The 27,809-nt window shown below is 32.4% G+C and overlaps 2 protein-coding genes across 5 annotated transcripts; one reads left to right on the plus strand and one right to left on the minus strand.

Annotated features, from left to right (window-relative positions):
* The first annotated feature begins 1,676 nt into the window (after positions 1 to 1,676).
* Positions 1,677 to 5,445, plus strand: LOC111709180 (uncharacterized). 2 transcript variants are annotated; one of them, XM_023482792.1, is made up of 7 exons: positions 1,677 to 1,919; positions 2,802 to 2,867; positions 3,351 to 3,438; positions 4,184 to 4,253; positions 4,460 to 4,510; positions 4,795 to 4,884; positions 5,224 to 5,445. In XM_023482792.1, the coding sequence occupies exons 1-7, from the start codon at positions 1,886 to 1,888 to the stop codon at positions 5,275 to 5,277; spliced, it is 453 nt and encodes a 150-aa protein (XP_023338560.1). In that variant the 5' UTR covers positions 1,677 to 1,885; the 3' UTR covers positions 5,278 to 5,445. The 2 variants fall into 2 exon arrangements, with proteins under 2 accessions (XP_023338560.1, XP_023338561.1); XM_023482793.1 differs by having other exon boundaries at positions 1,850 to 1,919; positions 5,204 to 5,445.
* Positions 5,446 to 12,738: 7,293 nt separating this feature from the next.
* On the minus strand, positions 12,739 to 26,137 carry LOC111709182 (early growth response protein 1-B). 3 transcript variants are annotated; one of them, XM_023482797.1, is made up of 10 exons: positions 25,820 to 26,137; positions 24,317 to 24,473; positions 22,600 to 22,652; positions 21,682 to 21,960; positions 18,027 to 18,207; positions 16,751 to 17,321; positions 15,973 to 16,107; positions 14,634 to 14,808; positions 13,831 to 13,914; positions 12,739 to 13,519 (listed from the first exon to the last, which is right to left on the minus strand). In XM_023482797.1, exons 2-10 carry the CDS (start codon positions 24,463 to 24,465, stop codon positions 13,365 to 13,367), a joined length of 1,782 nt encoding a protein of 593 aa, XP_023338565.1. In that variant the 5' UTR covers positions 24,466 to 24,473; positions 25,820 to 26,137; the 3' UTR covers positions 12,739 to 13,364. The 3 variants fall into 3 exon arrangements, with proteins under 3 accessions (XP_023338565.1, XP_023338564.1, XP_023338563.1); XM_023482796.1 differs by having other exon boundaries at positions 16,751 to 17,324; positions 25,829 to 26,134; XM_023482795.1 differs by having other exon boundaries at positions 16,751 to 17,324; positions 25,820 to 26,133.
* Positions 26,138 to 27,809: the final 1,672 nt, after the last annotated feature.

Below are 27,809 nucleotides of genomic sequence, written 5' to 3' on the forward strand. Positions count from 1 at the left end.
TACCTTTTATGTCTCCATTTCTAATAGAAGGTATATGACATAAAGGTTTAATTCTATTTCGTCATCACTGGTTACTGCCCACACGCTTCAAATCTAAAAAATAGATTAAGTAATTTGTCTTATGAACTTTAAATATTTATCAGACCAGTTAATTTTTCTTTGCAAAACAGTTATTTAAGTATAACTATTTGCTTCTAACGTTGGAAATTGTAAAGTAATTAATTGCAGTATTTAATAAACCTAAATTGTATGTATTTTGGTCTGTTTTGTAATTGTGCTATGTGCATCAAAATTAGAAATTGACATTTTGGAATAGATTTAGGAATATTTATGATGAGTCTGGGAAGAAATCTTCATCATTGAAGTACTATCGGAGACTTCTTTGAACAACTCATTGGTGGTTCAGTAACATTATGCCTAGTTCGTGAATGTCTAGTTCACACTATGCCTAGTTCGTAATGCCTAGATTCATGAATGCCTTGATAACATTATGCCCATATTTCCCAATGCCTTGATAAAATTATTATTATTATAAAGATTTTTTCACACACAAAGATATAAATACATATATAAATGGTGTAGTTTAAAGTTGTTTAAATAAATTTTAAAAATACAGGTTTCCAAAAGAAAAGAGAAAAATATGCAAAACTATGCACGAACAGACGACATTGATCATTACTCATTACATAACATATTTATCATTTCAGTTATTACGTAATCATCGCATGCCTTCAAACATATTAAAGCAAAAAAGAAATGATACTAGAAGGCAATTGATATATCACATATTTTATTGGTCAAATATTTGCCCATTATGGGCTAAACTTGAAAGATAATCAGCTCTTGGCATGCTATAAAATGCTTCAACTACAAACTGATCTCATTCACAAGCATCAAGGGACTTTTGTTTTCAGAAAGTTGTTTGCAAATTTTTGTAATAATGTTCAAATATAACTATACTAGCTTATTATTATTTCCAAAAAATATCGATGAAAAATGAGTTAAAAATCTCCTAAAAATTTAGCTGAATTTTGGGAAATAAATGAATTTTATATTTCAAGTATCAGTTTTTTATTAAATCTTCAATTATTATTTAACTCCCCTCCATTGAGGTAATACAATACAAATATTCTTTTGGAAAATTTGTCATTTGTATTATTAACACTAAAACTTAATCCTTCACTGGCAACTTGCAGGGACATCCATCCTTGAAAAGTGGGGGAGACCCTGTCCCCCGGGAAATACTAGGGCCCGACCAAGAAATAGGACCTGCTTAGATTTTTATGAAAGAATCGAATTTTTGCTTACTTAATCGCATCCACGGGAATATTTCGTAAACTGCCCCTGCTTTACGTAATTGAGTAGACGGTTATTTTTAATTTTTTAATTCCTAGATTTTTAGTTGAAAGATTAGGATTTTATTAATGGAGAAAAATAACTTAATCTACGTCATAGTTGTTTAGATTACGCTATATTAACGTAAATATTACTAATAGAATCATTTACGGTAATCTTCCATTATTTTCTTGCATACTTTGAGAATCAGAATCAGATAATTGAATACTTCCTAAACAAATGCAAAAAATGCATACTTCAATAACAAACTAATGTTCCGAAGCAAAATAAATATTAAATAAATATTTCCGAAATCAGAAAATTGAATACTTCCGGAATAAAATAAATGCAAACTTATAATTAAAGAAAAATTCTAGCCTGATTTTAGACGTTTACAAAGAGTTTAGACGGGTATCACAAAAAGGTTACGAACTACCATCATGTGCCCTTTTGAAGTCTTCCAAGAAACAGAGAAATTTTTTCAAATTTTGCACTGCAGTACAAAAACATTAAGTTTCTTTACGTAGAATATTGTTGTGTTTCAGATAGAATGAATTTGTATTGTGATTACGAAGAGGATGAAGGTATTCAATCTGAGATCAGTATTTATGAATCTAGAAAAGTTGTTGAACTACAGGGTGTCCCATATCAAATTAGACCGCGTCAATGGTTCTAAAATACGATTTGGGGGACATATCTGAATATTTAAAAACAATGAATCATTTTGATAAATTAGATAAGACTAATAGAATTTTTTTTTTGCAGAGAATGCTAGATTTCTAGAGTATTATGTGCGTATTTTGGCGTTAAAGATTGGAGATAATCTAATATGATACGGGACGCTCTGTAGTTCTGGAGAGATTTTAAGTTATTATGTTTTCAATTCGAATCAAATTTAATAATTTGTCATCTTTATTTCTGTACTATAATTATTACTATTATTTCCATCATCCATCAGCCATCATCCATCAACAATCATCCATCATCCATCATCCATCATCCATCAACCATCAACCATCATCCATCAACCTTCATCCAGAATCCATCATCCATTATCCATCATCAGATCACCACTAATCAACCATCATCAATCATCCATCATCCATCAACCATCAACTTTCATCAATAATCCATCAACCATCATCCATCATCCATCAACCATCATCCATCATCCATCATCCATCAACCATCAACCATCATCCATCAACCTTCATCCAGAATCCATCATCCATTATCCATCATCAGATCACCACTAATCAACCATCAACCATCATCAATCATCCATCATCAATCAGCAGATCAACACTAATCAACCATCAACCATCAATCATCATCCATTCTATTATCCATCAACCTTCATCCATAATCCATCAACCATCAACCATGATCAGAGTACCACTAGTTGACTATATGGTATTCACAAGTTGATGGAAAATGTGAAAATAATATATTTAAATCTATTTCAGGATTTCTACCCGGCGGGGAGAGGGGAATGGAAGACTCAAGATTATTAGATGCGGCAGAAACATTAGGTTGGATAAATACCTTAGTCTCTTTCAGGGCTGTAAATATGGTTTTCAAACCTTTTGTGAAAAACAAAATAAAAATGTTTTTACTTTTTACCTAAAATTCATTCGATTGGTTCTCACAATCAGATGTTTTCATATTTCTGCGATAAAAATCTTTTAAAAAATGTTTAATAAAAAATGACATATCCCTGTTTTTTGCATTGCGAATGCCTTATTTTTGAATTTTTCACTGTCGAGATTTTGAAATTTAGAAAATTTTGGGTGCGATTTATCTGGACATTTATTTAGTCACAAAATAGAAATTATTAATTTTTTGTGAAAAATATGCCCCCCCCCCCTCCCCACCCACCCAGCCAACTTTTTTTCTTTTGCATGTTTATTCTTCAAACTCTAAGAAATGACATTAGTACATCAAAGAATTCAATGGACTATATTTTTTATGTTATGGCTTCTTTAAACTGGTAGAAAAGGTTGTGATTTCTTTAGTCACCCTTCAAACAAGTGATCTGGGATCCTCCAATAATCCTCTTTTTGGAACAAATCTAACAGTCCTTCAAAACTCTGAACCCTTCAGGTATTTTAGATTGATTTTTTTCTTTTTAAAGTTTTTAATGGCGGAAATAATTATTTTGGACAATCTGACTAGCTCAGCTTTTACCCTAATATCCTTAGCGTTTTTATTATTAGGAACTGGAAAAAAGTTCAGGAAAATGTTCATCAAAAATACACCGTTAATAAACACTTCACATACAATTAGGGTTGTTAATCGTTTTTGAAAACGATCGTTAAAGGATCTTTTTTTGTTTCGTTTTTCGATTTTTTTCAAAAACGATTGTTTCGTTTTCATAAAAAAACGATCGTTTTTAAAAACGACCCATCGAATAACGATCGTTTTTGTAAAAACGATTTGTGACCGTTTTTTATACGATTGTTTTTTAAAAAACGATCACGTTTGAAAAAAGAATTTATTGACAATCATGTTAACGATCGTCAACGAAGGGTAATCGTTAACGATCGTTAATGAAACGACGAGTTTAAAAAAACGATCGTTTTTGAAAACGACCGTTTTTCAAAACAATCGTTTTTAAAACGATAGTTTTTAAAAATGATCGTTCCATTTTCGATTTTTCGTCGTCGTTTTCATAAAGAAACGATCGTTTTTCAAAGAAATGAAAACGTTAACATGCCAACATACAGTACACAAAACTTCAACAATTTAAGTTGTAGAAACTTTCTAAAAGTTACAGAAATAAATGTTTACATTCGAATTCATTTGAAATCACAAGCAAAGTCCCTTTATTGCTTTTCCTTCATTTTAGAGATGATAAGAGAACGTATCAAATTCTTGGAGACATGCAACCTTCTCACTTCGATTCGCAGACATTGGAGGTAAAAAATCTTTTTCCCAAATTACCAACTTAGCCAGTTAGACGAACAATTGCGTAATTTTATATAAATGTTTTATGATAATCACGTTAAATTACTTGATGATCTACATTTCATTTTGCTGCGGCATCTTATAAAGAAATATTTAAAGAAAACCTTTACACCATGGGTATAGAAAAAAAACCTGAAAAAAATCTTTTTTTATCAAGGACGATCCTCTTTTTCTTCCAAACAGTTCCAGTTCCATCGGTGATCAGCAGGTTGGATTGGAGACATTTCAGGCTTAGTTATGATTGCATGGAAAGGCACTTTAAATCAGGTTTTAAGTGTCATCTTTTTCTTGAAATTACGTTGATTATTATATTAATTCATTATTTTTTTTCTATCAAACTGTAAACAAGTCTAAGATATCCAACCCTACGAACAGGTTGGGACTGTAGGGTCCAGGGGTAGGGGGAAAAGGGGTCCTAGTAAACGAGGTCGAGGGAAGAAAGTTGAGATGGGTCGAGGTGGTGGTGGTGGAGATTTCCTCCCTTGTTACCAGGAAGTTGTTGAGAAGACTGAGATGCTTCGTGTTGGGCCTCTTTTCCTCAAATCTTCAATTCTAGAAGATATTCTTAGTGAAAGAAAACAGGCAGGACAGGGGGCATTAAATTATATTTTTAATCAACAATATATATTCCTTTTTAACCATGTTTTTATCTGCTAATGTTTTTATTTATTGAATAATGAAATTTTAATGAAAATGTTGTACTAACTGAACTATTTTAATTATCAGTTGCAAGAATTGCAAATTACAAAAAACATTTGTGACATTTCTTGCGTAAAAGGATTAACAATTACTAAATTAATTTTCTGGTTCTTATTGTATTTACTACAAAAATAACGTTTCTTTTTGCGTTAATAAAAGACAGCTGTTTCATATAAAATATATATTTTTAAATGTTATTGAGTTCATGTCGACCTGTACCAGGAACTAATGGAGCACCCGCAAGTGAAGGAGTTTTTAGCAAAAAAATATCATTAATTTTTTAGAATCCGTTTTTTAATATTTAAAGAATATTTTGAAGTTTCTACTTAAAGCAGAAGAGATGTATAAACCATGTCCTAACAATATGTGTAATTCCAAGTTTCATACATAAAGAAAATATAAAGTATAATTCTCTGTTAATTAATAAATTTTAGATAGACATTACATTTGTTATTAATACATTATTTATATTCTGAATTTGGAAATGGATCATTTTCTTTAAACAAAATCTAAACTAGAGTCTGGATCCAAGCTTAATATTTCGTTCCAGTGCAGGGGCCAGATTTTATCATTTGTTGGACATAGAATTGAACCTTATAGACTAAGTTGAATCACTTCTCTTAGGCTTAATTTTGCTTATTTTTTTTGCTTATTTCTATGGTAAAAGGAAAACTTGAATAATTTCTCTTTTTTCAATAGTTCAGTTTTGAGTTTGAGAGCAAAATTTTGCTTACAGTTTTTGGTTGATATTTTGCCCTTGTTCAGTAATACATAATTGTAGAAATATATAAACAGTTTTAAAACGCTTCATTAAATCATTCAATTGAAAAACTAAATATCTACAGCATTCCATTATCAGAAAATTGAGAAAACGACATTTTAAAAACTCATAAAATGTCTCTGAAGTATAGAGGCCTTGCCGACAGAGTGGTCGTCTTGTCGAACTTTAGGGGACGATTGTTTGGCCGCTAGATGTCTTACGCTAAATTCTTATATGATAGATAGATAATTCTTGCGACCACAGTCGGGGACGTCATGTGGTCGACCACTTTAATATTTAAAAGGAATGGCCTCTGGGTTATACTGTATGAAAACTGAATGGATCACACGATGCTATGGAAACTGACCTATAGACAAAACCGACCTTTAATTATCGAGTAGTTTTCACATTTGAAATTACATATTATTAAATGAGAACTTTAGTTTGCTCCAGAGAATTTCCAGTTACTGACGTTCTCTTTTTAATTGAATCTCATATTTTAATGTCGAATAGAAAGAAGAGCAATTTGTGTTAGAGCTTACAAAATTGTTCATTAAAACTCTAAAAAATATTTTCGAGTATTTAGATTTGCATTTCTTCATAATCAACGGTTTAGTTTTTTTTACTCTTTTAATTGAATCTCATATTTTAATGTCGAATAGAAAGAATGGCAATTTGTGTAAGCGTTTAAGCTTACACTTGTTAGCAGTTGCCTTAAACTTAAAGTACATTTTAGAGGTATTTATACGGTTTATTTGGTAAAAAAAAATCTCTCGTTAAAAATAATTTTATGTTTCATGACAAACAAATTTATGGAATCGTTCCTTTCAAACAATTATTTTACAAGACTAAGATTATATTTATCCATGGAACCATTATCCTTTATGTAACCAGGTAAAAAGGTGAACTAATATAAATTATGATTATTTTCTTAAATACAGGATGGAGCATGAAAAACGTCATGTTTCTTTGGACACGCTGTACAGTTGTATGTTTTCCCTCTTGTTTACCCACTCCTCAAAATAGTTTTTATATCTACGTAGTAATTGATAAAAATAGTACAACTGACGTAGTAGAGCCAGCTTGTCAAGGATTATACAATTACACACGGAACAAACAAATTTTATTTTTATTCACATTTTTCTAGAACATTCTTTTTTTAGATCTTTCAAGGGACTGTTGTCTTATATTCAAGTGACCTTCCGTTTAAAGCTAGAGACTAGCATTAAAGGGAGTGACCGGCTATGTAAGGTAGTTGAACTGAGTATGCAGTGTTGTGGAAAACTGCCTTCGGATTCATTTGAGATAGATTACACTTTTTAAATATCTTATTAAATACTGAGTTTGAGCGGAAATTCGACTTTCAAAACTCGTACTTTGGTGGTGGATACCTTTTCAGAATTAGTTTTTTTAAATTATGAAATGGACGATACAAAATGTATAACAAATTCTACAGCAAACTAATTAGTTGTTTAGGAACAGGTTGAGAAAATAAAAATTAATCTTATCATCGAAAATAAATAATCTTGTTCAATTATTAGTTTCTATTTTCTCAAACTCAGGATGTACAGATCATTAAAAAGTGTAATCTGTCTCAAATGAATTCGAAGGAAGTTTTCTACAACACTGCATACTCAGTTCGACAAACGAAAACTTTAATGCTTGGAATTTCTGAAATATTGTCCACCATTTATTTCTACCTCAGAAGTTGACAAAAAACGATGTACTTGTTTTTAATGGTATAAATTGAAAAGATTAACGTTATGTGGATTGTAAATCAGTATAATCCGTATAAATATATCCCTAATGGAGGATATTCTGTGGGTATCGTATCAGGAACCCGGAAGGGAGAAATTTTTGGAGTGTAAACAGACCTATTTAATTTAATACGTTACTACAGTGAGAACCAAAAAACTCTGGAATGTAAAACGACATTAAAATAGTCTGCATTTGATATTGTTATAAAGCAAATTGGCATACTAGACGACTTAAAATCACCATAAGTGAATTTGTCTGTGATTGCACAACTGTTGTCTCTCATTTACATTGAACTATCTAAAATCTTAATTTGAGTCTTAAAGTTGTCTAATTCCAATCAAACGTTTTCTAGTTTTCACTGTATTAAAACTTTTTACTTTGTAACAATATCAAACACACTTAAGGATTGGTACAATGTCGTCTTCCTTTTCTACAGTTTATTAGTTCTCACTGTGCAAACAAGCGTTATTTCAAACACAAGGTTTGACCCAATACGAATGAAAAATATTTGTATTCGAGTTTTTATGTTTTTCATTTTCTTGCTTAAACCAAACGATTAGTACATACGTCATTATTATTTATTTCCTACAAGATATTAAATTCTAAATCATGTTTTTTTTAATAACGTTTTTAAGGAACTGTAGTAATTTGAAGTGACAATAGAATTAGATGATTAAGCATAATTGCTCGTAACCCTCCTACATTGCTTGCCAGAAAACAATGGAATAGGAAGACGACATTATAGCAATAGCAATAGCGTTTTAATGTTGTTACAAAGCAAACATTTTTACTAGTTAGCAAAGCACAACTTAAGTGAAAAGGGCCCATTTACACTGTACACTTTCTTTGTCTAATGTTCATTGAACCAGTTTACGTCCTAACTTGAGTTTAAAAGTCGTCTTCCTATTTCAGAGTTTTCTGGTTATCACTGGAGTAAAAATGGAAAAACCCAATTCACAACGATACCCTTAAAACCCCTATGTGGAAGATGCTGTCGAATTTTTGAGGAAAAACCAAAACTGAAAATAATCTGTTTTCCGAAGTGTAGACATTATTATCTGATTCATACTTGATCAGACCAAAGCTTTTAAATGTACCGTTGTGAATCGGGCATTGCTATTTTTGCATGGAGGGTCAATTGAAATTACGCGGACAGTCTCTTTACGTTAGACAAAATAATAAATATATTCTTACATGCGAGTAAACATTAACATCTACCTTGATGTTTTCCACTAAAAAACATCAATTCAGTCAGGGAAAATTTTTTGCTTGTCTCTTTGTGTGTTTGTTTGTAACCAACTAAGGACTGAACTGATCGGGTCCATTTTTTTGTGGGACTTCACATGATCCCGGGGAAAGGTTAAGGATATTTACTTTGTAACAACATGAAATACAGGAAGTAAAGGATATTTACTTTGTAACAACATGAAATACAGGAAGTAAAGGATATTCTCGCGGAGTCAATATAATCCGTAGATCTCCTTATATATGATTAAGATCAATGCTTGGTCTCCAGATTCACATCATAAAAATTCTGGACTCATCTAGAGCCAAATACAGGGTTTCCCAATAAACATGGGAATTCAGTGACGAATTGGATATCGTCTTTGTTATGAATTAGGATTGCATTACCTAATTTCAAAAGCCATACTATTATTATGTCTGCTAGGGTTTAATTTCTAAAAACTCTGTTTGTGTACTGCAATTTTCTTGTTTTACTAAGTACAACCGTATGCAGTCAAAACATAAACAAACAAATTGTAAACATAGCAGACGAAAATCTTACGGATTACAGCTTTCTCATTAAGTATTTCTATACTAAATCAAAGAATTATTTAAAAAGACAATATCAAATACGTCACTGAATTCCCATGTTAATTGGAACACCCTGTACCTGGTTCAGAAAAATGCTAAATTGTCTTAAATACGTGCCGGGTATGTGGGGAGAGATAAGAGAGTGATAAAATAGTGAACATAAAACAATGATGGGCTTTCATTTTTTGAAACTATAAAAACTGTAAACTTCCTTTATCTCGCTTCCCTATTCCTGCATTAATCTTTCCTTGCATTTTTTATTTCAATATTTCTCCATTTTTTTAATTTCACGGGCAATGTTAGATTTAGCAGGCCAAACGGCTGAATCTAATTGGCTGATATTTTTTAGTGAACCCTTGATTGAGTTCCCCGGGGATAACAAAGGCTAAAAAATCAATGTTTTCAAAATCAGAATTTAATTATCAAAATTCAATTTTTTCTGCTTCAAAATTCGACATTTTTTTCAAGTGTTTCAAAAATTTGTTAAACGCCGGGCACTTCAGATAGTTTTTATCAAGGTTATAATGTACGGAAAGTTATTTCAGAGGTGTACGCATCTTTTATACTGCAGTGTACTGTTTCTTTGAGGCAATCTAAACACAAGACGGATGTCACAGCCTGACATGGGATCCATCTTTCACATAAAAATCGATGAAATATTCTGGTCATAGGAAACTATTATGTGAATTATAAAAATTTTCAAAATTCAATGCTTTTACCCTTCCCGGATACTAGAAGAACACTGATGCATCAATTCTTGTTTACAAATTCCGCCCAGAGAGAACTGGTTTCAATATGTACGCAGAGTATGCGCAACTGCAATTAACTTGCCTTGCATTACAACCTTGGTTTTTATTCAAAGCTTTCATATATATATTAGACTGTTTATAATCTCTCTACATATTTCTCTGTATTGTAATTTTGTTAAATCAATTTAAATATATTTATAGTTAACAATAACAAGACATAGAATATAAAAATATTGATATTAGAATATTTAGTTGGTTAGCGTATAATGGCTACAATTGATACATATGTTACGTAGGTAAGAAATAATTATGATTAGAAATGTTTTTTGTTCTCATGAATTTATAAATAAATTTGGACCTAATAAAACGCCACTTAGTATTTCAAATTGAAAATGGAGAATATATTACCGGTATTTCAGTTTATAGATTTAAATTTCCAAAAACCCGTTAAATGCAATTTTTCGGTGTAATAAACACTTTCTGACGTTGACTAAGAATTCACCTTGATGCAATGTCACGTTACAACGCTTCTGCCGAAAAAAAACGGCATGCAAAAACGCCGTTAAATTGCAAATATAGAGAGAATAATCACAATTTTGGGTTCCCGTGAACTGCAAGAGTTCGCAACTTTTGTATTGTTAATCCCTTTTGAAAGCACTAATCGTACATTTTTTGGAAAAAACAGATTTTGTTGATCTGTTTAAAAGGACAAGTGACGCTGGAAACATTGGCCGATCAGAAGTGACTAGAACACCACTCTCAGCTAATGTAAACCCTCAAAAAGAAGTCCGCTGTTTTCTTGGCCTAAGCCACACCGGACTAACCAGAGTGCAGCATTCGGTTTCTTCAATTTTGAAATCAAACGTGTTTTGGTCTATACTTCAACAATCTTTTACCTTAAGGATTTGTTTATTTTATACTTTTTCATTCAAAATGTATATGCCGACAAAAAAGTATTTAAGAAAAAGGGCTAAAAAATTATGTCTAATGGGTCAAATTGTGATCGAAAGCCACAACTTTCTGGAATATTGACAGAACCGTTAAATCCACGTGAAGCGGTTTATCTATTTAGATTAAAAGTTTCAATCTCCCTATTGAGTTAAATATTAGCACTTTCTCATACAAAATTTCCGAACAAAGGACAATTTTTTTATGAATAATATTGACTTAAGAGGTTAAAAATCGAATGTTTTGATCGATTTAAAATGATTGTGTGATTGGTTGCGAACTAGAATTGCACAAGGTTAGTTGAACATGGTACAGGGTGTCTGTAAACCCATCAATTGAATAGGGTACAGACAGGGTGTTTGTAGACGTACCCTTTAGAAGGATTTTTTAAAAACAGTTTATCACAATAAATACAACAAAGAAAAGGCAGATATAAGGTACACATGTACAATATATTCATAACAAGTCATCACGTTGCTTTAAGTGTACTTTGCAGTACATTGTACCTGCCTTTTCAGTTCACGTACATTTATCACATTGGTTATTTTAACATAATTACAGTCGATGTAGAATTAATAATATACTATAATTGGTTGTAAAATTTAAAATGATCTGAGTATTTTTAGGTTTATTTAGATGAGGGAGGGGATGCAGGGCTGCCATGAGTTTCCTGATACGCAGAATCACCTCCAAGCCCCGCAAAACCGTCTCCGCGCCTCTCGCTACGACTCCAAGCCTCCGCTATTCTGTCTTCATGCTGCACTGGGCGCAGAATGGCAGAAGCTTTGAAAAGTAGCGAGAGGCATGGAGTTGTTTTTGCAGGGCTCGGAGGTCATTCTGCGTATTGGGAGGCTCCGGAGGTCATTTCGCGAAGCTCATGGCGACTCTGCACCACCTCCCTCATTAGATACGTATCGTGCCACTCTGGGGTTAATCAATATTTAATCCTAGCTGGGTTATTTTATTTAAAGGTTTCACGTCGTAAATTTTTTTCATAAATAAATTTAGTTTGATTTTAAAAATTACTATTTACTAATTATTTGATCTTAAGTCCTAAAAAAATATGAAATAGTAAAAATAAATTTGCTGCGTGAGATTCATTTTTTTCAGCTAGGTTGGATTTGTCTCAGTCGTCCTAAAATTCTAAAAATGGTCTGTCCTTTTATGCAAATTGAAATAGAAAAATAGAAAATATTAGTTGGTTAACGTCGATTCAAACCAATATCTAGTTTGAAAATATATAGATTTATAATTATAAAAAGCTATGGTTAACTGGGTTTTTTTTGTAAAAAAATTGGATCGAAATTTATTAAGGAGCACAACATTTGAACATTTGACATTTGAACAAACAACATATCATACCAAATGCTACAATCACCGAAACTGGTTTGTGTGTATAAGTAGTTTGTTTCAGGATTCACCTAACACCCTCCTGATGACTCCTTTTCAATGCCCAATTTGGAATTTACCAACTGAAAAAGTTTGAAAGACTTTCCTTAACTTTTCTCCCAAACTAGATTTAAGACTGTTATGAAGTCTATGCAAAATTGAAGAAAAAAACCTAAAAGTTTGAAGGGACTGTAAACGTAATTTTAAGTGACCCCTCCTGCAATGATGACAATGCCGATTAACAACGGTACCTTGTAACCGTAAAGGGAGTGACCGGCAATGAATGTTAGTTGAACTGAGAATGTAGAATTGTGGAGAAGTTTTTTAGGATTCATTTGAGACATATAAAAGGTTTAAATGATATGTAAAATTACTGAGTTTGAGTGCAAAGTCGACATTCAAAATAATCCATTTAGGTTGTTACGTTCTGAGAATTGATATTTTTAAATTAATAAATAACGACGACAAAAAATGTAACAAATATTCTACAAATTTATTAAGTTTTGATAATTTCTCCTCAGTTTCTCAAAAACAAGAAATGCAATTTTGAAGAGAAACCACAAATAATTAGTTTAAAGAATCAAAGACATGGGTATATAATTCATACTTGTTTAGATAACGGTGTTCAGGGTACCGCTGTTAATCAGGCATTGCCATATTTGCAGGCTGGGTCACAGGAAATTAGACATACAGTCTCTTTCATGTAGTTGCTGATATGTTAGTGGTAAGTGGTATCAGGCACAATATTTTTTATTGGCAGGCACGGTGCTAACATTTGTTTAATGTAATTGAAAGAAAAATGGAATGAAGGAGTGGGGGGGGGGTGAGCTTCAAAATTTACTATATATATGTATATATATGACTAAGATAAAGTTATTTATTCTCACAGTTTCACTCCCACAAGGGTCTGTTTAAAACCTGATAAATCCGCGAGTGTCACCAGTTTATCTTGTCCGACTGTTAGATCCTCCCTCCGTCCCAGAGAGTGCGGCTGCGCTGCCTTTTTTCGATTTTTTCGAATGAACTTTGGCGTGCCGTTTCTTCTCGTCAGACCGAGCAAACTTTCGACCGCAGGAGTCGCAAGTGAATGGTTTCTCGCCTTTAAAAAAAATCTTACAAATTTGGGGGTTCATAAAATACCAATCACCAATGTTTTCAAACAGTATTTTTATGTTCAAATAGAAGATACATTTTTTAATACGGTAGGAAAATAACTTTCTTTGGCAAAGAATTAATTATTTTACCATTTTAGAAATGTCAATATGTAACAAATAATTTTCAACACGGTACTTTAAAGTCAATCCAGTTTTTGAAATTGATGCAATTAACTTCTACAGCAGTTTGGATCTATGTGCAAATAGAACTAGCTCCACTATACTATCTACTATTTATTAGATGCTATTATATTACCTGTATGAGTTCTAATGTGTGTTGTTAAATGATCTGATCGACTGAAAGATCGCATGCATATTCTGCATTGGAATGGTTTCTGTCCTAAATATGTATAATTTAGGTTAAATGGCAATGCACGGGCAGCCGCAGTACATTTAAATTTCCGAGCCGGGTCAACCTTTCCGGTCCCAGTTTGTACTGTATCGCCCGGACATTGTGTGAATAAAGCAGAAACTCAATAGGACTAGCCGGTGCAACAAGGTTGACGCGATTAGACTTTAGGTTGAATTTACTTTTACTGAAGGGTCAGAGGTGCGTGGATGTCAAAAATAAAAACAATACTACGAAAACTGATAATTGACAACAGATAAATTCTAGAAACCAAATATTTAAATTGGGAGGAAAAAAGACTCTACAAACAAGACTTTCGAGAAAATGCGGAAAGATGTTAAACAAAAGAAATTAAGATAATGTTTTAAAACAAGCTAACATAAAAAAGTCGAACAATTACTATCTAATAACATATTTCTTTATTTATTTCAATCTCAAAATCAAATATTTGGCGGAAGGAATTTTGAATCTTTGCTACACACTCTCATTTTCTAATCCCTGAATCTTTGCAACTTAATATCGGAGATTTTAGATATTTTAAACTATGAGTTATGTAGCATGTTAGATATTGGATGAAATAATCTAAGTTTGAAATATCAAAGTAAAAGTTTCTTCTATTTGTAAAGAAATAGGGATTAGAAAAATTTGAGTTTAAGGCAAAGACTCAATTCCTTTCGGAAAAAAAATTAGCTTATTTGCGAAAATTTAACCTGTATGTATTCTGATATGACGTGTTAGTTCATCACTTCTGGAGAATCTACGATCACACTCGTTGACCGGGCAGGCGTACGGTCGCTCGTGTACTGGAGTTTTGCTCGGCCGGTTCGGGTACTTCCTTGCGCGGACTGGCATCAGTCTGATCGGCATAGTAGCCTGCTGGTACACCTGGGATACATATAAAGCTATATAATTCATGCAGTTTAGCATGGTAGAATATGATCTTACATATTGTCATGCACTTCTTACCACCGTTTTTTATTATTCAAGGTTTTTAACTTTTACAAGGATGTACAGTGAGAAGCAGAAAACTATGGAACAGCAGACGACATTTAAGTAATAATTAAGAGTATTTGTAATTTTCTCTTATTATCAAATCAAAAGATATTAAACAACAAAATTTAATCGTTTCCATTTTTTGTTTTGGTCTATGATCTTATGGACAGAGTCAAAATTTGTAAAAAAGCAAATAATTACAAAGCGTACAATTTTAAAATGTGTTGAACATCTCAAATTCATGTGGATTCACTCATAGTATAATAAAAAAACTTAAATGCATGATAGCAATTTAAAATATCCTAGCCCGAGTACACCAAATTATAGTAAAGCAAAAAGTTGTTTGAATTTTACAAATATTTTTATAAAGATTCACGTGAGGTTAAATGTAAAAAATACGTTAATTATTTTCTGTTAAAAGAAAATCAGAATTAAAATGAATAATCCAAAGATTCATGTTTTAACAAACGTTTTCTTCTTCAGATTTCTTCGACGTCAGAACAATTTTTCTTGCGTAGAAATTATTTTATTTAATGATATTTAATATATTAGCGGATCAAGGATGTTAAAATTCAAATTTTAAAATGAATATTTTGAAAAAATTTAAATGGCAATCGTGTATATATGATATTTGAGCTGATGACGTCAAAGTTTTAAATTTGTTCAATTGAATTAAAACTTCCTTCATTAGTTTTTTTGTCCTCTATAAAGCAAAGTAAAGTTTAAACGTAATTTAAAGCTACCCTCCCTTGATAGAATGTCATGTCCGATGTTCTACTGCTCCCGTAAAAGTTTGAATGAAATATCAATGTTTTTTCTTTTGAGAACTAAGTATTTTTATTTCTGGTTTTTCAACAAGAGGACTTGCGCATTTCTTTTCATCAGAAGTCATGGAAAAATTTATCAAAATTGAAGACTTGTCAAGCTATAGAGAGTAACGTTATCTGCCAACTGTATCGTTTAAAGTTTAAAAGGTACTGTTGTGAATCGGACATGTCCTTCTGCATGTTAGGTTCAAGTAAAAAATCAGTTTTGTAAAGTAATTGTATTTTCAACCTGAGATAGGATTTCATGTCCTTTACTTGTTGCTTGGTTAAACTCTGCTAAACTTGCTGCAGCTGCTTGGGCAGCTACCTGGGCCGCTGTCTGCTGCTGCTGCTGTTGCTGCTGGGAGCAGTCAACAAACCCTTCCTGGATCAGAAGTAAGTTTAGACATTTCATTTAGTAGTAGAAAGCTACTCAACACAACCATTTATCGACTCTTGTTGATTGTTACTAGAAACTAGAAAAGTTTCTTAACAAATTTAGAGAACATTTTGAAAATTAACTTAAAATATCATTAAACAGCAGAAAGAATCCTGAAGTTATTATATAAAAACGCATGGTTATTTTATTGGCTTAATTTAACTAATTGTAAAGGATGACTGAAAAAAGTGTTAAAGTTTCCATCCATGTTTATATGTATATCCATACTGTTTGAAAGCTTGATGGAAATTGAAATTAAAACCCGAAAGTCGTTTTCATTGCATTCACATATACGAAAATGAATGGATCAATTGAGAATTTCTAACTCTGTCTAAAATGTGAATGATCTATAAGAAGTACAATTTCTATTGGTTCTGAATCGTTACCAAGCATATGATACATAAATCTCACTAGAAGGGGATCATTCATTTGTTGAATTGTCAGGGTTTGCCTTACATAGTCTGTCATTGTACTGTACAGCTTGTGCTGGCTGGAAAAAGGTAGGCCAATGACATAAAAAGAACCAAAGTTTAACAGTGATGACTAAACCCTGATTGGATAAAATGCTATGGGAAAGGGTGACATGTACCTGTTTAGGCACTGGAGAACCAAAAGTTGGGGAAATGTGTTCTGGAGGTTGACCCTGGCCCAGAGGAGAGTATCCCATCAAGGTTGGAGAGTAGGAGGAGGAGTAGTCTACCTTGTGTCCTCCCTGCAACCTGGTGTGAGGGTACATGTGAGCATCAGTCTCTTGAGGTGAGGTTGGGATTGGAGGAGATAGAGCAAGGTTAGGTGAGAATCCTGAACCCATCTTCAGGTGTCCTAATCCTGAATCAGAAAAGTTCATTCCAGTCATGTCTGAGAACCCGAGAAGAGACCCGGAGCCTTGAACCCGAGACTCCTCAAAGGAGGACGGAGAGGTCGGAGAGAAGGTTGGTGAGGTCTGAGTATCATGGTGGTGAGAATTAGATGAGAAGGATGTGCTGGAGTTGGTGAAGGTTTGGTTTGGTTGATCTTGTCCAGGAAATGCTTGGTTTGGAGGATCTGTGCCGGAAAAGGATTGGTTTGGAGGATCAGTGCCAGGAAATGGAGTTGTTGGAGAAGTAAACAACCAGTTAGATATACTTGTAGTTCCAGCAACAGACTGTTCCTCCATATATCTACTAAAACAAGTTCTTTATTAGCACAAATCATGACGTTTAAAATTAATGAAAATAGATCCGCACTTTAGGGCTGGCCGTGATCATACTTTTTTTAAATCGTTTGCTCCCATCCATTCATTCCTATGAATAAGTGATCGTTCCCCAGGATCAACGCCCAGCCCTACCCTGCTGTTGTCCAACCTTAAATTCATTAGTAGTGATCCATTCATCTATCACTGAATGTAAAGATAAAAGTTAAATAATGATAAATTTGATGACGTTTAACCTCAAAGAAGGCCTTTTTAATGTGAGAGGTGGATAGGGTATCATTTCAAACGAATATTTAAGAGGGACCATTGATAGGGCTGGGCGATCGCTCTTTCACCGAAACGAAGAGAACGGAACGAACGATTTAAAAAAAGGAGGAACACACCCAGCTGAAGGGCTAGGCGTCGTTCCTAGGGAACAATGCTCTTTAACAGGACCAAACAGAACTGAAAAAAGGGGGAACACGCCCAGCTCTGACCATTGCTCAAATCCTTTAAACCTTGTTTAATCTGGACTTATTTTTTAGGCAGGAAGTTTTGTATGGTTAGAATAATTTCACCACAATATTAGATAACAGATTTATTCAAAAGCAGGTTACTTAATTCGTAAGACTACAAACGGTATGGTAGGATCACCGCTTTCTGAAGGAATTAACAATTGAAAAGTACAAGAAACCTGTGATGTGAGAATGTGCCCTGAACCCTATACTGGAGGGTGTCCTCTTCGAGAACATGATCAGATGGATAACTCATTCTTCCCTTCTTTTCCCCTCTCTCCTCCTCGCCTTCCTCCTCCTCCCCCCTCTCTGCTTCACTGTCAAGTTCCTTTTTGGTTTTTCCCTCTGCTCCTAGAGGTACTAAAATAAAAGGAAATCAATAAAGTTGTTTGACATTCTTCAGCAGCATAACTGGGTATTTTTCAAAAAGACAGTTGCGCATTTAAAAAAAAATGAAATGGTACAAAATAAATGCGTATAACATAATATATATATCATATTTTATGATTATTACATATATCATAGTGTTCTCTCATCAATACCTATAGTGATATATATATTTGAATACATAACTACTTATGGAATAATAATATATAAATATAAAAATTAGGTAACAATACAGGTAACAGGACACACAAAGTATGATAGAAGCAAGGTCAACATTATTAAGTAACTTGAATGCAATGTTTCCTAGAAACGTTTTTTTCTTTCTTTTATTTGAATCCGTCAATGGTATGATTATTTATAAATACAGAGGGGAAAAATTACACTGGAACTTTTAAAGCATCTTTTCAAAACAAAACATTACAATATTTGGTTTTAAAAAGTGCTGAAATGCAAAGATTATTTTCCAAACCAAATAATGTAATTTTTCTAAACCTTAAATACATTAATAACCAGCAAAAACTCTGGAATAGGAAGACGACTTTAAGAATTAAGTTATAACTTTGAAAAGTCTAATAAGCATGAACCACAGAAATTGTACAGTGTAAATATTGACCCATTTCACTATAGTGATCTAAGAAGTGACAAGCAAAAGTATTTGCTATATAACAACATCAAATGCACTTGAGTATTGCTATAATGTCGTCTTCCTATTCCATTGTTTTATGGTTATCATTGTACTGTAAAGCATATTTTCCAAACCCAATATTGTAAAGCATATTTTCCAAACCCAATATTGTAAAGCATATTTCAAAACCAAATATTGCAAAGCATATTTTCCAAACCAAATATTGTAAAGCACCTTTTCCAAACCAAATATTGCAAAGCACCTTTTCCAAACCAAATGTTGTGAGAGCATGTAGATTCTAGCTCCTTTAACCCCTGCATGTTTATTACTACTGATGAGAGTAACTATTTTATTTTTTTTTAAGAGAGAGAAAATCCGGGAGTATACCCCCCCCCCCCTCCTTCTCTTTGTGGTGTAATTATCTTGAGTGCCCCCCCCCTCTATCCTTAATCGTCATATTCCTTTTAAAATTGTTTACGTTTACGGCAAAATAAAATAAATGGAATTTTTTTTCTTTCAATCTAAATGTATCTTTTGATTGAACCATGGATGGTGGAAAAAATGGGTTTTAGGGGTAAAAAAAGAACTCAATGCATGTATAATTCAAGGAACAATCTTCTTAAAATTTAAAAAATTTAAGTTTAAGTTTTAAAATTAAATGATGAAATATTAGATTACTTCAAAAAAAAATTAATGAAGTTGAATTATTAAGAATAAAATAATTAGTTTATTAAACAAGAGTATAGAGAGAGATGAATGAAGAAACGCAACTTTTTAAATGATTTGATAAATGCGAAACTAACAATGAACTAAGTATGCAAAATTTGATCTGTCATTCAAACGCCAAAAGAAAGTGTAATGAAGCTTACATTTTTACATATTTTAAAATAAAAAAGATACATTGGTTTGAAAAATAAGAGTCCCTGACTTTTACACCAAGACATACCTATTTTCTATATCAACGTGAATTGGAAAGTTAGGATAAAAAAGTTAAAATCCAACACTTCCCCTATATGAGCATACAAGTTTAGTGTCAGGTTTGTGTATGAGCTGTAGCTATGAAGTAGTAATCTTTGTTCATCTGATTTAATGTCCTACCATGAATAGGCCGATTTGCTTCAAATTTGAATGGGAATGTTCTTAGATTGGTTTTTAAAAATTGAGTTTGTTAACCTTTACAGGAAAAGTTTAGTTTTCAGGCAAAGCTGGGTGTCCAAGTTAGTTTTACTTAAAATTCGCAATTGTCTAATGGTTCTTCAGTATTCATGTATCCTCTATGGGTAATAAAGAAAAAGAGGCCAACAAGCCAATGTAAAAAACATTACATAAAAGATTATATTTCCACGCCAAGTTTGTCTTATTTGTCAAAAATTTGGAGAAAACGGAGGTTCAAGGGTCCTGTCGGAGTTTTATCGATTGCGAGGGTGGGCCTTAGTCCAGCAACAGGTTCAGAGCCCGAAATTTAAAAGAATATCGTTGAGCAAAACTACCGAGTTTCCTTATTGGGGTCTTAACATTTGTGTAGATTTTGAATTAAGAGATTTTAAAAAATGGAAAAATGAAGAAACTAAATAGAATAATATTTTAAAACAAAAATAATGATAATAACAAAACTGCCTAAGCCCACTCTTGAAACCCGGGTTCCAAAACTGGTTTTCATAACGATACCTTGTCTTAAGTTTTGGGCTCAGGGGAATATATACAATACACCTGGCTCGGGGGTATATACAGTACACCTGGTTCAGAGCCCAAAATTTAAAAGAGTATCGTTGAACGAAACTCCCGGGTTTCCTTTTTGGGGTCTTATTATTTGTGCAGATTTTGATTTAAGAGATTCGAAAAAAATGGTAAAATTAAGAAACTAAATTAAATATTATTTCAAAACAAAAATATCGATATCTACAAAACTGGGTAAACCCATTTGTGAAACCCAGGTTCCAAAACTGGTTTTCATAACGATACCCTGTTTTAAGTTTTGGGCTCAGGGGTATATATACAGTACACCTGGTTCAGGGGTATATACAGTACACCTGGTTCAGGGTATACACAGTGCACCTGGTTCAGGGGTATATAAAGTACAACTGGGTATATAAAGTAAACCTGGTTCAGGCGTATATACAGTACAACTGGTTCAGGGGTATATACAGTACACCTGGTTTAGGTGTATATACAGTACTTTGATTCTGGGGTATATACAGTACACCTGGGTATATAAAGAACACCTGGTTCAGGCGTATATACAGTACAACTGGTTTAGGGGTATATACAGTACAACTGGTTCAGGGGTATATACAGTACAACTGGTTCAGAGGTATATACAGTACACCTGGTTCAGGGTATACACAGTGCACCTGGTTCAGGGGTATATAAAGTACAACTGGGTATATAAAGTAAACCTGGTTCAGGCGTATATACAGTACAACTGGTTCAGGGGTATATACAGTACACCTGGTTTAGGTGTATATACAGTACTTTGATTCTGGGGTATATACAGTACACCTGGGTATATAAAGAACACTTGGTTCAGGCGTATATACAGTACACTGGTTCAGGGGTGTGTATACAGTACATCGAAGGGGTGAAAAGTGTATACATACTGTATATCAGATGTATAAACTTTGTCTGATACAAAAAGTATAACTTATACATTTCAATTTTTTAACAGAAATCGTGGATATGTAAATTTGGAGCTTTTTAAAATTCATTCCGGATCTATTTCACCTTTACCCTTCTTAGTTTATAAATATTTCTTTATAGTTGAAGGTACGGTTGTTAATTATCATTGAAACAAAGAGAACCCTATAAGATTATTTTGGTCTCACCGGCATTTGTAAGATCTGCAAATATAGGTTTATCGGTCTCAATTTTTACAGAAGCATCATTCTTCTCCATTTGTCCTTCAGGTAAACTCATCTCACCCTCATCTTTGTCCTCCAGAGCATCCCCTGCTCCTGGAGATAGGTTGGAGGTCCCTTGATCAGCAGATTCGTCATGTTTGACAACCTCGTCCCTCTTATGGGTCGCTGGTCGCTGGTTCGTCGCATTGGTGGATTTACTGGATTTACGAGGAAGACAGGAAAGCTCTGGGAAAAATTCTGCTCCTTTAATTTCAACACTCAACACATTGTTCAACGATGTTAATTAAAATCAATCTATGACATTGTTGAACTGCAATCTGTTTCAAAGTTTTTGATACCAACATTCATAACTTTATTTTAAAACAGAAGAAAAGGAAGTTTTTAACCAAAGATTAGCAATAAAATCTACAGGACAAAAGATGTTTGCAGTGTACAATGGTACTTATATTATATTTTAGACTCACTGAAGAGAATCAAATTATGTCATTTTATGAGAATTCTTGTTGTAAGAGGATATAAATCATTAAACTCTGCAACCATAGAAAACACGTCATTTACGGGCAAAAACGCAATAAAAAATAACATCTGAAAGTATTATGTGATTTTTTAATAGACAAAATTCTTTTGAAGTGAAAATCGATGTTTTATTATAATATTTCAGTTGAAACTAGTATTGCCTACAAAAAAGGGTTTATAAGAGATTAAGCAAAAAAATATGCTTAATCAGTCAAAACATGATTTCTCGTCACAGCTTGCTGCTGGCCAAGGACCGAACTGTTACATCAGTAAATTTTTAACAGAGGCTTGCTTCAAATTATGCCTACAATCCTAAAATGGTCTAACCAAGTTTTTTTTATTAAGATCCATTTTTTGTGTTAGTTCCTAGTGAGACTGGTGTGTCTAAAGATTCACTGCTAGACCTTGGTGAGAAGGACCTAACAATTAGATTAGAAAATTTTTTTCAGAAAAAAAAATCTTTGTGTGTATTTGCAATCATGAAGCTATCAAAAATACAAACGGTCCAATTTTAAGTTAATTTTTTGAGAAAAACACGACTAATGTTTGCTGGGTGAATGACAGTTCTGGTCTCAATTATTGTCATTTCGTCCAAAACATTTGTACTACAAAAATCAAAAACCACTAAAGCTATTTTATTTCAAACTTTATAACGAAAACTATTATAGTTTGTGAATTTTGAGGTCAAAATATCAAAAGAGGGACCGAATTTTTTAGTCCAAAAGTTAAAAGATTTTTTTAAAGCATAGTTCATCGTTGTTTAATAGTTTAACAATATTTTTTTTCAACGTTAACTTTTATCTCATAAGAATTTAGAAATAAATTGTACTTTAAGATTAATCTTTAATCCTATGCCACTTTAAAAACTTTCGATATAAACCAAAGCCATTCAATTTTAATTTATGTTTGTTCTGCTGTAATTTCTTTGAAAAACAAAAGTTGAAAAACACATGGAAACAATAACAATCAGAGAAGGAATTTCCAGTCTGGAAACTTTAAACAATACCACCATTAATAAACCTGGCTTCGGAAAACGAAACCGATTTTGCTATGGTTATCTGGTTCTAAAAAAGAAGAACTTCAACAGAGTGTCCCGCAAAACATGATAATTAGTAAGACTGTGGAGTATAAAGACAAACATTTAGTTAATCATATGTGAATTTGATGTCTGTGTACACTGCACACATTGCCGTGTTTCATGGTTCTTGGTTATCTTTGAGTCCAGCAAACGTCATCCTATTCCTCAACTTTATTCCCACTGTACTACAGGCCATTCATAAATACTTTATTGCAAAAGAGGTATTACATATTGTTACTTTTTAACTCTAACAGATATTACATATATGGAATAAGGTAATCAATGTAAAATTTTAAAAAGAATTATGTTTTAGCCACAAACTCAGATGTTCTAATCTCTAAATCTTTGCCAACAATTCTCGTGTTCCTTAGATATTTCAAACTATGAATTCTGATAGATCTGGAAGTCAAATATCGAAGGTTTACACCATTAGGTTGCACAGATATACAGATTAGAAAAAATTGAGTTTAAGACTCAAAGTACTGTGTGTGCGAGTTGAGTATTAAATTAAAGCTCCAAAGGAAGACTTGTTTTCATGTTTTGTGAACCACGCTGTAATTTTTTAAAAAATAAAAGAGGTTGAAATACTTAAACAATCTGAAAAATCAAGACCTGACCGAAACCAGGTTTACAAATCATGGTTTTGTAATTCTTTAAAAGAACTGTAAGCGTAATTTCAAGTGACCTTCCATTGAAAGATGTTAATGCCCGATTCACAACATCAGTACTCTTAAAACCTTCGAATGATTAATGTTGTCGAAATTATATCTCATTAATCTACAAAAACGCTTGAAATTGTTTAATACTCTTGAATGTTTTTAGTTTTGAGAATAAGAATGTTCATTTTCTAGAATTGGCAAAAAAAATAAATATTTTCTTTAGAGTTTTTGAAACTGCTTTTAATGTAAAATATTCGATTTTGTCAAATTAAACAAAAAGCGCATCAGCTGTGTTGAGGTCAACATATTGTACAATTGTCACTTGAAATTACGCTTTAAATTGAACCTGGTGGGACTGTGTCCAGGGGAGGGGGTTGATATAGTGGACATCTGGTTCAGCTTGAGCTTGAACCTGTCCAGGGATAGGAGGGAGATGTTGACTTCACTGAGCATTATGTCCATTGAGTCCAGACTTTCTTTGCTCTCCATAATCATTGCTTATCCTTTTAAACCCATACTTCATTTCACAAACTTACTTAGGTTGTTTAGGTTATAGATAACCCGGATGTGCTCCAATGTACGGAAATGTCGTCTTCATATCAATGGACACTCAAAATCCTCAAATGTCGTAACTGATTTATGGCGGAAGATGATGTAAAACGTTGTTTGTGAGAGGGAGGGGGGGAGGGCAGGAATTTCGCTGATTTTTACAGTTGACAAGCGGAGAACATCCTTCCCCTCCCCCTTCTCACCAAGAACAATATCACTTCATCTTCTGGCAACAATTACTTATGTTATGAAAATTTTGAGTGTCCATTGCTACAAAGACGACATTTCTAGTACATTGCTTACTACTGAGTTTTCTTATAATTTTAGATTTTTGTATTAATAATGTTTATTTTTATGTATTATGGCTTTTAAATAAATATTGTATTGTGTGGTTTAGAGTAAAGAATGTAACGAACTAAAAAAAAATTATTCCTAAAATCATTTATTTAGAAAATAAGCTGCAGTGACGCTGCTCAGTCTAATATTAAACTTTTTTCTATTTATATGCATATTGAACATTCTATGTGACCATTAAAATACAGATATTTAAAGTGAATAAATGCCATATTTTACATCTAATTTCTTGGAAGTTAAATAGTAAAAAAAAGATACGCTCTATGCAGAATAGTTATCAAAATTTTCTCTTAAACAAAAAAATATTCAAATGTAATTTTTAATTTCTGAAACCTTTAGAATTTTTTTTCATTTGAAATTAATGTTTAAGTTTAACGAATTCAGAAAGCTTTATGAGGTAAAAGTTTGAAAACTAAGCCTTGACATCTCTGTATGAAATTTTTTATTCATCTCAAAATGTCTCAAACCTGCATTATTTAAATATAAATTCATAAATTTAATTTGACCATTCATAAGATTGTCATGCTTTGTGCATGGCTTATTTTTAAATATTATGTCGATAAGTATTCACAAACTTATTTTTAATAAAACTTTTTTCCGAGATAAAATGTTTTAAGCTAAATTTGGTCACAAACCTAATTAATTTTTTGAAAGCTCTGAAAATAATTGCTCTTACTCAAACAAATGCAAAATAATTAATAATAGAAATATTAAAGGAAAAGGAAATTTCAAAATATTATTGACTTAATTCATAATTATTATATGTAATATAATCCAAAAGAAAATTTCTATATTTTGTTTTTATTATTTTAAATTGATAATTTGGATTTTTGAGAACAACTTAGAAAATGGTGAAACAAATTCTGGCAATTTTATAAAATATAGAATTAGATTATTTTAATGGTTTTAAGTAATTTTGACAAGTTAAAAACAAGTATGGGGGTTCCTGTTATTCCTGAGGCTTGTTGATGCCTCGATACTATTAAAAAATACCAGTTTGAAAGTTTTTGTTTTAACTTTAGAATATGATCACTTGAATTATCAAATGTTGGCTTTACTTATTGACAAAGATATCACAAGAGTGTACATGTTTTCATTCTAATTTATGTACTATGTACATGTGTACAAGTGAATGTACATCTACTGATCTGGACCTGTTGTCTCTCCCTCACTATAAACTATATCTTCAACTATGAATGAACCTCTCTTGACTAAACTGAGGATCATGTGACGTCATTGTGACGTAACAGAATTCAATCCTCAAAACCTGGTTCGGGTTAAACTTATCCAGCCTCTTACACTAGCACAACTCAGGGTTATATTTAAACCAGGGACCCTCTGGGGGGAAAATGAAACATTTGGGACATTTTTACCCCGTGTCGTTATTGTACTAGGGCGATAATGCGGGTTTTACATCCCGGTGTTCAAGAAATTGTGTGATAATTCAACCCATGGTGTAGAGTAGAGGGGTAGGGAGGGGGGGGGCCTGGCTGCGTAGGGCGCGTAAATACTCTTCGTGAATTCTGGTTTTACGGTATTATGGAACAGGTGTTTCTACATTATCTATATTTTTGCTGACATTTCACAAAAACTTTATTTTTTATAATATCTATCTAAATATAAAATTTTTAACTGAACCATTAAAACACGTCAAAGATTCTCACATTTTTCACCGTCATTGATTTGCAGCAATAAACTGTCCGCTCTAAATCTGGAAACTAATTTATTTACATTAGTACAGAAAAATGTTTATAATAATTAGACGTTTTTTAGGTTTGTCATTTATTTGATACAATTTACTGGCTTTAACACGTACTTCACTAAACTCTTTTTTAGAATTATGAAAAGTGTAATATAAATTTCCAAGAAGTAGAAAAAATTCCGAGTGATAATAAATGTTATTTAGACGTAGAAATATATTTATAATTTTAGAATTTCTAAAAGCTATTAGGGGAGAAAACGTTATTAACCTTTTAAATTCTTTTCTAATTGTGCTTCTGTCGTCAATCAAATTCAATCTCAATTTATTAATTAGTAATTGTTTTCAATCATACCTCTTCTTTTTGAGAGGTAAAAAAACGTTTTGAGTTTCTAAAATACAACCAAATAAATTAAAAAGAGAAGCTGCGAGGTCATAAAGTCGTACTATTAATTTCGCTATCTAGAATTTTCTTTGTGTATAGTTTTTGGAATCAAAATATATTTCAATTTAAGAGAAAAACATAATTTTTGGGCCATTTTTAGCAAATATACAATTGATATTTGTGCTTAAATTCTTTCTTTTTAATAAATCAACAATTATTTTAGATTTATTTTTCAATCGAATTATAGCACATTTAGTTTTTCTTCGGATCGATGTATTTCAAGAGTTTTAAGTTGTTATCATCACCGATAAGTGACCCTTATATAATATCTATTTTCAAAGAATACGTAAATACCAAACCTAATTAAATATATTTTTATAAATTATTTATTTGACTTTACGTTAACAATTGCAGGTTTGTTAGTTAAGGTTTTTTTTGATGAATCTTGAATGATAAAAAACGTGTTTAGTTTATTCCGATATATCCAGGACATACTTAGCTCTAGCTAGTTGAGCGTGAGTTTATTCCGATATATTCTGGACATACTTAGCTCTAGCCAGTTGAGCGTGATGTGAATTCTAGAAATATCAAAGTGCAAAACTTGTCAAATATTTTACTGTCTTTTACGTACAGTTTTACCCATAAAGGATAAGACTTTAAAGACGACCTGGATCTGACCTGGATCTGACCTAGATCTGACCTGGATCTGACCTGGATCTGACCTGGATCTGACCTGGATCTGACGGATAACTTGGAAATTAGGTCTTTGACGGATGTTTAAATTGATTTTTTAAAGGAAGCCAACATTAGTGTAAGAAAATAGGCTGTGAAAAATCCTAAAGTCTTATTCTT

This window comes from Eurytemora carolleeae, unplaced genomic scaffold (genome assembly GCF_000591075.1).
Source record: "Eurytemora carolleeae unplaced genomic scaffold, Eaff_2.0 scaffold805, whole genome shotgun sequence".
NCBI lineage: Eukaryota > Metazoa > Arthropoda > Copepoda > Calanoida > Temoridae > Eurytemora > Eurytemora carolleeae.